At 34.6% G+C, this 9,819-nt stretch overlaps 1 protein-coding gene across 2 annotated transcripts; it reads left to right on the forward strand.

The window, feature by feature from the left end:
* Positions 1-795: 795 nt before the first annotated feature.
* LOC114183416 (transcription factor AS1-like) lies at positions 796-3,808 on the forward strand. 2 transcript variants are annotated; one of them, XM_028070427.2, is made up of 2 exons: positions 796-1,023; positions 2,454-3,808. In XM_028070427.2, the coding sequence occupies exon 2, from the start codon at positions 2,510-2,512 to the stop codon at positions 3,578-3,580; it is 1,071 nt and encodes a 356-aa protein (XP_027926228.1). In that variant the 5' UTR covers positions 796-1,023; positions 2,454-2,509; the 3' UTR covers positions 3,581-3,808. The 2 variants fall into 2 exon arrangements, with proteins under 2 accessions (XP_027926228.1, XP_027926229.1); XM_028070428.2 differs by having other exon boundaries at positions 820-1,123.
* Positions 3,809-9,819: the final 6,011 nt, after the last annotated feature.

Below are 9,819 nucleotides of genomic sequence, written 5' to 3' on the forward strand. Positions count from 1 at the left end.
TAGTTTTTTTTTGTTATAACAAATGCTATTACTGTATGCAACTTTTTCTTGTGTCATCTTTATTTATGAATCTGCAGGAACAACATTTTACACAGATAAATGCCATGTACCATAAAATGTTTCACCTCTTCTAAACTGTATTCAATCATAACTCCTAATCTATTAATTAAATATTTTTGAATTTTTTTTTAATTTCACTAAATAAAAAAACACCTATTGGGTTAAATATAATACACTGATTCTTAATATATAACTGATTTCAAGACTTAATCAAAGCAATCTCATAACCAAGTTTTAGTTGGATAGGTTAAACCTATTCTGACAACTATATGCTTTGACTGTAATTAATAAGTTGACTGTAACTATATATTTTAAGAATGATTAAAGCAGTCTTAAAAAAATAAACTCTAACTATTAAAACAATTTTTAAAAAATATTTATGACATGAATAACGTTAAACAAAAATTCTTGCCTTAGACATGTAACATCCTTAGTTACATGGACATTAAATCTAGAAAATTAAGAACATAAATTTAATCTAATAAAGAAAAAACCTTAAAGTGAGTATATTAGATAAGAGAATTTATAAAGAAAAGTGTAATGATAATTAGAAGTAGGTTTAAGTGCATGGTGAATTTATCATGTGATGTGTGTCCCTTATCATTCGCGTGCCCTCTGGTTTCTTTCTCGCATATTAGGCGCTGAAACTGACGTACCCTCTCTCGCTCTCTCTGTCACACTGTGGGGTCTCTCTCCATGTCTTGTCTTATCACCCTTTTCCCCTCTCTCTCTCTCTCTCTCTGGTCCATTTTACTTCACTTCTCTGTCTTTACTCCTCCAAGCCTCCAACACAGCACTACACAACACAACCCTTCTCTCTCTCTCTCTCTCTTTATCGCTCTCTGCACCTTGGTTTTCACTTTCCCTCTGCTTTAAGAACCCACCACTGCTTCAACTTGTGCCGTTGTTTCATGGACCAGACCTCATAGCTTATCTCTCATTAGTCAGTCACACCGACCCCCAGTGAGCATTTCCTCTTCATCTTTTTAGCTTTTAACCATCTGGGCTGCTTCCTTTTTTACTTCAAGTGCTGTAGGAACCATCTGGGGTGCTATGCTACCTAGTATGAAAAAGTTCTTTGCTTTTTTCCAAAGTTTTTAGCTTGTGTTTTTATGTTGTGGTGGCTAACTGGATTCTGGAAGTGCTTTTCAAAAGGGTTGTCTTTTTAAAAAAATTTGGTGATGTTTGTAAAGGTTTTGTTGGCTTGCTATGTTGTTTGCACTGTGTATGCATGTTTGAGGATTTGGTTTGTGTGGATTAGTGACCGATGAGAAAGTGCAGTGAAGCTCATTTCAGCATTTTCCTCAGTTTCTTGGTGTGCTATAATGTTAAGTCAATATTGTGTTACATGTTTTTGCTTATGTGCCCTTACTTTGGTGTTGCTTCAGATTGTTTCGTGGAGTTCCTGAATTTGTATCTGCTCGTTGATTCTTTTGCTTTCTGTTTTAATTACCATAATGTTTTAAAGTTTAGTCTTTATTTCTCTGTCCTTCAATTGATGTTCTGAACGCTCTTTGGGTCCCTCTGTCTGTCAATGAGCTTACTTAAGTTCAATGTGTGTGTGGATAATCAGCTAAAGCTGCAATTGAAGAATTGGGATATGACCACTAAACTACTCTAAATTTCTTTGTGGGGTGGGGGGGGATAGGGATTGGTTAAGCTACTAGTACAGTTTTTTTCTTGTTCATTGTTCTTGATTGTATTGTTAGAAGAGCCCATGGAAATAGTTCATGGAGAATGGCATTATAGATTCACTAACTGAAGTTCTGAAAGAATGGTATTGTTGCTGATAGTACTTAGGCTGAGAAAAAATTGTTGTTTTGAAGTTCAAGGTATTGATCCTTGAGCATTTCTACTCTTATCACATGATCTCTAACAAAATATGTTGTATGCATTGTTTGTTTCTGTTAGATGCTTCAGTGCAGTTCGTTTCCATTCTTTATTTCTGACATGTATTTGGTATTGTCACGTGAACCCTTTTTTTGAGCATTTCTAGTGCTGCAATACAGGAACAAGTGAGAGAGAAAATAATGCAGAGTCTTGTTGTTTTGTTTCTTGTCTTCTGGTAGATTGTATTTTTAAAAAACCACAACTTTTTGGTTTTTATTAATGGCTTGATCTTTTCTATCTCTGTCTGATTTTAACTGAATTCTTCTTGCAGATAGTTATTTATAATGTTTAACAATATATTCATGGAGGATGAGCTTGTCTCTGTTTTATTTACCAGATTTGTATGTATATCTAAAGAATGATATGAATCATTGGTAATAACAAGAATTCAGTGTTGCATGTGGTTGGAAACTGTCAAAAATCTACCCTTTCCCCTACAACTTTGTTCTTAACTGGAACTGTGATGAATTAATGCTTGCTACATCTTGTGATGAATTTGGTAGAGACATCATGAAGATTTCAAGTTCCAAGCAACTTGCTGTGGGATTTGCACTTGGAAATGAAGGATAGGCAACGTTGGAGAGCTGAAGAGGATGCATTACTACGCGCATACGTCAAGCAGTATGGTCCTAGAGAATGGAATCTCGTGTCTCAGCGCATGAACACACCTCTCAATAGGGATGCAAAGTCATGCTTAGAGAGGTGGAAGAACTACCTGAAGCCTGGCATTAAGAAAGGATCTCTCACAGAGGAAGAGCAGCGTCTTGTCATCAACCTTCAAGCAACACACGGAAACAAGTGGAAGAAAATTGCAGCACAAGTTCCAGGTCGCACTGCCAAGAGGTTAGGAAAGTGGTGGGAAGTGTTCAAGGAGAAGCAGCAAAGAGAAACAAAGGGGAATAACTGCACCATTGATCCAATCAACGATAGCAAGTACGAGCATATACTTGAGAGTTTTGCTGAGAAACTAGTGAAAGAAAGGCCTTCACCATCATTTGTTATGGCTACTTCTAACAGTTCTTTTCTGCACACTGATCAACCTGCGCCTGCACAGGCCTTGCTTCCATCTTGGCTTTCAAACTCCAATGGCACTGCACCTGTGAGGCCACCCTCCCCTTCTGTGACTCTCAGTCTGTCTCCCTCGACGGTGGCGGCGCCGCCTCCGTGGATGCAACCGGTGAGAGGACCGGACAGTGGTGGTCCTCTTGTTTTGGGGAATGTGGGTCCTCATGGAGGTGTTGTAGCATTTGGTGAAAACATGGTGATGTCTGAACTGGTGGAGTGCTGCAAAGAGTTGGAAGAAGTGCATCATGCTTTGGCAGCTCACAAGAAGGAGGCGGCGTGGCGGTTGAGCAGGGTGGAGCTGCAGCTGGAGTCGGAGAAGGCTGGCCGGAGACGGGAGAAGATGGAGGAAGTTGAAGCAAAGATGAAAGCTTTGAGGGAGGAACAAGCAGCTGCATTGGATAGAATTGAAGCAGAATACAGGGAGCAGTTAGCAGGGTTGAGAAGAGATGCAGAAAGCAAGGAGCAGAAGTTGGCTGAACAATGGGCTGCAAAACACATGCGTCTCAGTAAATTTCTCGAACAGGTAGGATGCAGATCAAGGCTCTCTGAACCAAATGGGAGATAGAGTGACATCATTCACATCTGGGAAAATTTCTAGTTTACTCTTACTATTATTTATGTCTTCAATTTATATGAACTTTTATAGTCATAGTAGTTTTGTTCCTGTCATTATTCTAAAAATTTGTTGTTACATATGGCTATTAATATCCCTATCTTTTCATACAACTTCAGAACTCGCACTAGCTACTGATGTATGTTTACAATCACTTTATGAATATTGACTTTCTTATCATTCCATTTTGCGTGAATAATGTTACAAGAATATTACATTTGGATGAAGTTGACAAATGCTCGAATAAACATTAATTGTAGCCTATTTTCTTCTATTCCTTTTGGCCTAAGTGGAGTTAAGTTAAATCTTCAACTGAAACTCAATTGTATTCTAAACTACAATTACTATTTGTACCTCAGTTTCAAATAAATTAAATGAATATATCTTAGAAGGTATAAGTCCAAGAAATAAAAAATAAACGAAACAAGGAATTATTTTTGTAAGTAAAAATAATTTCTCTTATCATGTTTCTCGGTACTTTGTGTAATGATATATATATATTTATTCACATATTCAATAGAAAGTCATTCTATGTGATACGCTATCAGTAAACATTGATCGATTACTTTTATACCTTGTTACCAGAGGCGGGGCAAGGGTGTCATGTCCCTCCATTTTATTTTTTATTTTTTAAATTATATGTATATATATTGAGAATTTTAAAATTTTAAAATCATAATGTATTATATATTGAAAATTGATGGAAATTAAAGTAGGTATATATATAATTTTTATAAAACACAAATTTAATATTAATAAAGAATAAAACATAAATCAAATATAATAGAAAATAAAAATATTTATTAAAATATATATTTTTTAATCAAAAGGTAAAATTAAGCCAACTAGAACATCTAGAAAGAGATACTCTTTTCTCCTAGCATCCTTAGCCCATTTATCCTTCTCTCTCCCTTAACCTCTGACCTCCCATCTCTCATGTGTTATCTCTCAACGTTATATTAATTTTGTCTCTCGTTTTTAGTGTCTTTTCTTTATTGTTCAACCCCTCATCTTCTATGTATATCCCTCCATAAATGTCTTACTAGGTCAGATGTTTTACCAATCTGGGCCCCAATGGAATTGGTCCTAACATCATATAACCCAATTGACATTGTGTTTAACACCACAGAGCCCCCTTAACATCACAAAGTGTAAGATTAAAATGTTTATTAGATCGAAATCAATTATTGGCCCAATCGATATTGAACTTATTAACCCAATCGATATTAGGCCTAATACCACATAGCCCATTTAGCCTTAGCTTCATGAAACGTGAGACTAGTAGCCCTTTTGGAGACCAAAGCTCTTGTATTAAACTAAATGCTCCACTTTTATCTTTGGGGAGAATAATACTTCGCCAAAACAAAGTTTATGTATTTCGGTTGTTACGTGACTTTTGAAGAACTTTGGGTGTGCCATTTATGTTATCTCATACAAATTGTAGTAATATTGCTTGTTATTTTGATTTCTATTTCATAGTAGTTTAGTGTATATCATAAAAATGTTAAGAGGTGAATACCTTATTTTGAACTAAAAAAACTCCAAAGCATTTTTAAAGTAATAGAAACTTTAGAGGTTTATTTACCCTATCGGTAATTATTTCCATTGGATTCTAAAATGCCATTTGTGTCTTTTCATACCTTAGAATTTTGATTACTCCCATCGAGATACCATTTGCTCCTTTCCATTCCTTTCAAGTGTAATTGCTTCTACCAGATTTTCAGAGTCTAGTTGTGCCTCTGTATTTCTTAGGAGTCTATTTGCTCTCATCAAATTTGATGAGATATTCTTTATTCCTTGGGAGTTTGGTTGCACCCATCAATTTTTCTTCGTTTATATTCCTTAAGATTCGAATTGCTCTCATCAGATTTGAGGAGATCTTTTTTATTTCTTAGTCTGGTTGCTCCTATAGGATTTGTCTCATTTTTTATTCCTTAAGAGACTAATTGCTCAAATTAGATTTTAGGAGGTCTTGTTTATTCATTATGAGTTTGGTTGCTCCCATCATATTTTTCTCATTCTTTAAGAGACTAATTGCTCTTATTGGATTTTAGGAGTCATCTTCTTTATTCCTTAGAATTTTGGTTGTTCCCATTGGATTCTTTTCCTTGCTTAAAAGACTGATTTTTCTTATCGAATTTTAAGAGATCTTCTTTATTCCTTAGGAATCTGGTTGCTCCCATAGGATTTTTATCGTTCCTTAATATACTAATTGCTCTCATGGGATTTTAGGAGTCGTCTTCTTTATTCCTCAGGAGCCTGGTTGCTCCCATCAGATTTTTATCATTCCATAAGAGACTAATTGCTCTCATAGGATTTAAGGAGTCGTCTTCTTTATTCCTTGGGAGTCTGGTTGCTCCAATCAAATTTTTCTCCTTTCTTAAAAGAGTAATTGCTATGTCATTAAAATAAAATTTTCTTTTTGATCGTGCAATATTTGTCTTACAAATTACTTTGGTATATGCATAAGCATTTTTACTTTCTCTTTGTGTAGATAAAAATGGGCTTGCAAAATTTGGAACAGAGGTCCAAGCTCAAAGAGGTAAGATGAAAGATGTAAAAATAATTTTGAATTGGGAACTTGATGATATGAAGAACACCATCAGTATGATTACTGAAAAAATTTGCTCCTTACAATCAGAGCTTTCCAAGGAGATGGACTCTTTAATTAAGGAGAATGAAAAGCTTATGTCACCGGATTTTAGGAGATCTTTTTTATTCCTTAGGAGTTTGGTTGCTCCCATTGAATTTTTCTACTTTCTTAAGAGAGTAATTGTTTTGTCAATAAAATAAATTATCTTTTTGATCGTGCAATATTTGTCTTACAAATTACTTTTGCATATGCATAAATAATTTTACTTTCTCTTTGTGTAGCTAAAGGATGGGCTTGCAAAATTTGGAATAAAGCTCCTAGCTTAAGGAGGAAAGATAAAAGATGCAAAAATAATTTTGGATTGGGAACTTCATGATACGGAGAGATCAATTATGATTATTGAAAAAAGTTGCTCTTTACGATCATAGCATTTCAATGAGCTTAATTGCTTAATCGAGGAGACTAAAAATCTTATGTCAAGTAAGATTGATTTCTTTCTTTATTTTTCTTTTCATAAAAAATAATTAATTCTTTTGTTTATTCACCCTAGTCGCAACATAAATCGCGATGGAACAATGACAAAAGAATTAAATGTTAGAAAAAACTGAATTTGGAGTCACCACTATAGGTTATTTTGAAAAACCACGAAAAACCCATTAAATAAGACAGGTCTACAAAAATCAGATTTTGGGTCTGTGAGTGGCTACCCGTAGGGACAATTTAACATCCTAGAACACCCGTCGTAAGACCGTTAGTACCTTTAGTTAAATATGTGAAACAAATGTGATTTTTTTCAATGCTTTTTATTTCTAAAAAATAAGAATAAAAGAGTGCATAAAAGAAACAAAAATATATTTTTTAATTTTTAGACCCGACAAGGATTCACGTTGTTATTGCTCCTACATATTTCGCTTCAAAAATGAAAAATCAGATGTGATGTAGTTCGAATTCGACAAAACAGTATGAAAATGATTTTGAAGGATTTTTTGTTTTTTGGAAAGTGAACCCGACAAGAATCGGTTGCTCAACAAAATAATGATACAGAGTGTAAATCGTATGAATTATGCGAAACAAAAAGTGGGGTATGTAGAGGGAGTTTACAATCCACTAAATAAAACTCATGAGGTGTCACGTGAACAAAAAACATGAGGACATGCAAAGTAAATTAATAAGTAGCCAAGAAACATAAACAAAAAAAAAGGTATGATTTCTTTTCTTCTTTATTTTTTTCATAAAAAATAATTAATTTCTTTGTTTGTTCACAACATAAATTGTGATGGGATGGTGACAAAATGATTAAATGATTGAAAAACAGAATTTGAAGTCATCACCATATTTTGTTATGAAAAACTACGAAAAAAAATCATTAAATAAGACATGATCTACAAAAATTGGAGATCTTGGGTCTGTGAGTCGAAGGGTGTTACAACATTCATCCTAAGACGGTATTTATCTTTTTTTCCAAACATAAGAATAAAAGAATGCATAAAAGAAACAAAAAAAATTATTTTAATTTTTAGACTCGATAATAATTCACCTTACTCTGACGTATTTGTCTTAAAAATTGAAAAATCAAGGCCACTTAGTTCGAAATAAAAAAAAACTATATGAAAATGGTTTTGAAATATTTTGGATTTTGTAGGAAGTGAACCTGAAAAGAATTGTCTCGCAAACAAAATAGTGGTACAAAGAATAAATCATAAGGGGTGCATGAAACAAAGCGTGGGTATATGGAGTGAGCTTACAATCCACTAAATAAAACTGAGGTTAAGAAAACATGAGGATATGCAAAGGAAAATAAGTTGCTAATAAAAAAAAAGAGGTATGGTAAGTAAGTAATGGATGAGCTTGCAAAATTTGGAACAGAGCTCCTAGCTCAAAGAGGTAAGATGAAAGATGAAAGATGTATAAATAGTTTTGGGTTAGGAAACTGATCATATGAGCACCATCAATATGATTATCGTAAAAGTTTGCTCTTTATAATCAAAGGATTTCAAGGAGATGCACTCCTTAATCGAGGAGAATGAGAAGCTTATGTATGGTAAGCTTATTTTTGTTTATTTATTCACCCTTGCGCCACATAAATCGTGACGGGATGGTGACAGAAGGATTAAATGGTTGAAAAACAAAATTTGGAGTCACCACCATGTTTGTTTTTAAAATTTTAAAAAAAACCTTAAATTATACATGGTATACAAAAATCATAGCAAAAATCATAGTTTGAGTGTGTGAGTTGGTTACCCGTAGGAAGTTATTACCACCTACAATGCTAGTTCTAAGAATTAGTAATAAAAAATTAAACCTTTTTGTAGACCCTACCACCAAGAACCTGCTAAATAGAATATAAACGTCACAACAACTTGGTAAGAAAGTTACAAGAACATATAAGTTTAAATTCAAACCCCTACGGATAAATATGCCTACTAAAAAACAAAATGACTAGCAGAAAATTTTACTCTCATAATTGTAACACCCCATTTAATTTATAATCATAATTAAAGGTATCGTTACATAGGATAATACATAAGCGCAATCTTGGGGTTTAAACACCACTCCTTACAATAACCAAGGCACACCACGATGCCAAAAAGAAACAAGTTATAAAGTTTAATAGTATCAGATAGGAATTTAAAGGACAAACTAGTACATGGGCCATAGCGCTAAAGAAAAGCCCCAAATAAAACATGAAGTCCAGCCCAGGTAGACTATGCAGCAGAATCATCTCTTCCTTGTTGATCTCGAGTACCTCTCACATCTGTTCCATCAATAAATTGATGATCATCGTAAAGGTAGAAGGACAACATACAAAGCAATCAAACAAACAAAGGGTAAGATAAAGTAGAAAACAATTTATCATGTAATTACATGCTATTTCACAATCCAAGTAGTATATGTCATCCAAACATGTTATGACTCCTCAAACAATTTTCCATTGCTCAGGCATAAGGGTCTCACTCAGGCGAGAGGGACTCTCGCTCAAGCGAGCTCCCTTCACCTAGGCGAGATGGGAAGAAAACTACGTTTTCCCCATTTCATCCGACAACCACCACTTAGACATGACTAATAAAACGACTCCAACACCTATAGTCACTGGAAACTTTGCCTTTGTGCTAAGCGATATGTGTGCAACTGTGTAGATTGGTTTAGTCACTACTCTCGAAGTAACTTCCAACCTGCAACCTTAAAACTGGGATGCTCCTCCTTACCTACCCAACCAACTTGTATTTGATATACCGATTCGTCTATCATATGCTCTCCACTACCTCTTGTAGGTTTTATCAAAGTCTCAGATGACTTTAAGTCTCAAACTAAGCATGTTCGTTATCACTTCCCATCACCTTGTTTACTCCTTTAGGCCTCACTCCACTGACTTGATCATTATTGAGTTTTGGCCTACTGCCTCACCATCAACACTCTTGACCCCTTTTACGCATAACGATACTCATAACATCTTACTTCCTTTGTTGGCTTCAACCAAGGATACAAAGTTCCCTACCGAGTTATTCCATTTCCAATTTAAATCTCTCAACTGATTTCATCGCCATATCGTTTTGACATCCTATCGAAGATGTAACCAAATTTAATTTTTATATCAAAG

Source organism: Vigna unguiculata, chromosome 5, assembly GCF_037176805.1.
Source record: "Vigna unguiculata cultivar grain cowpea cultivar isolate G323 ecotype 2 chromosome 5, ASM3717680v1, whole genome shotgun sequence".
Classification (NCBI taxonomy): domain Eukaryota; kingdom Viridiplantae; phylum Streptophyta; class Magnoliopsida; order Fabales; family Fabaceae; genus Vigna; species Vigna unguiculata.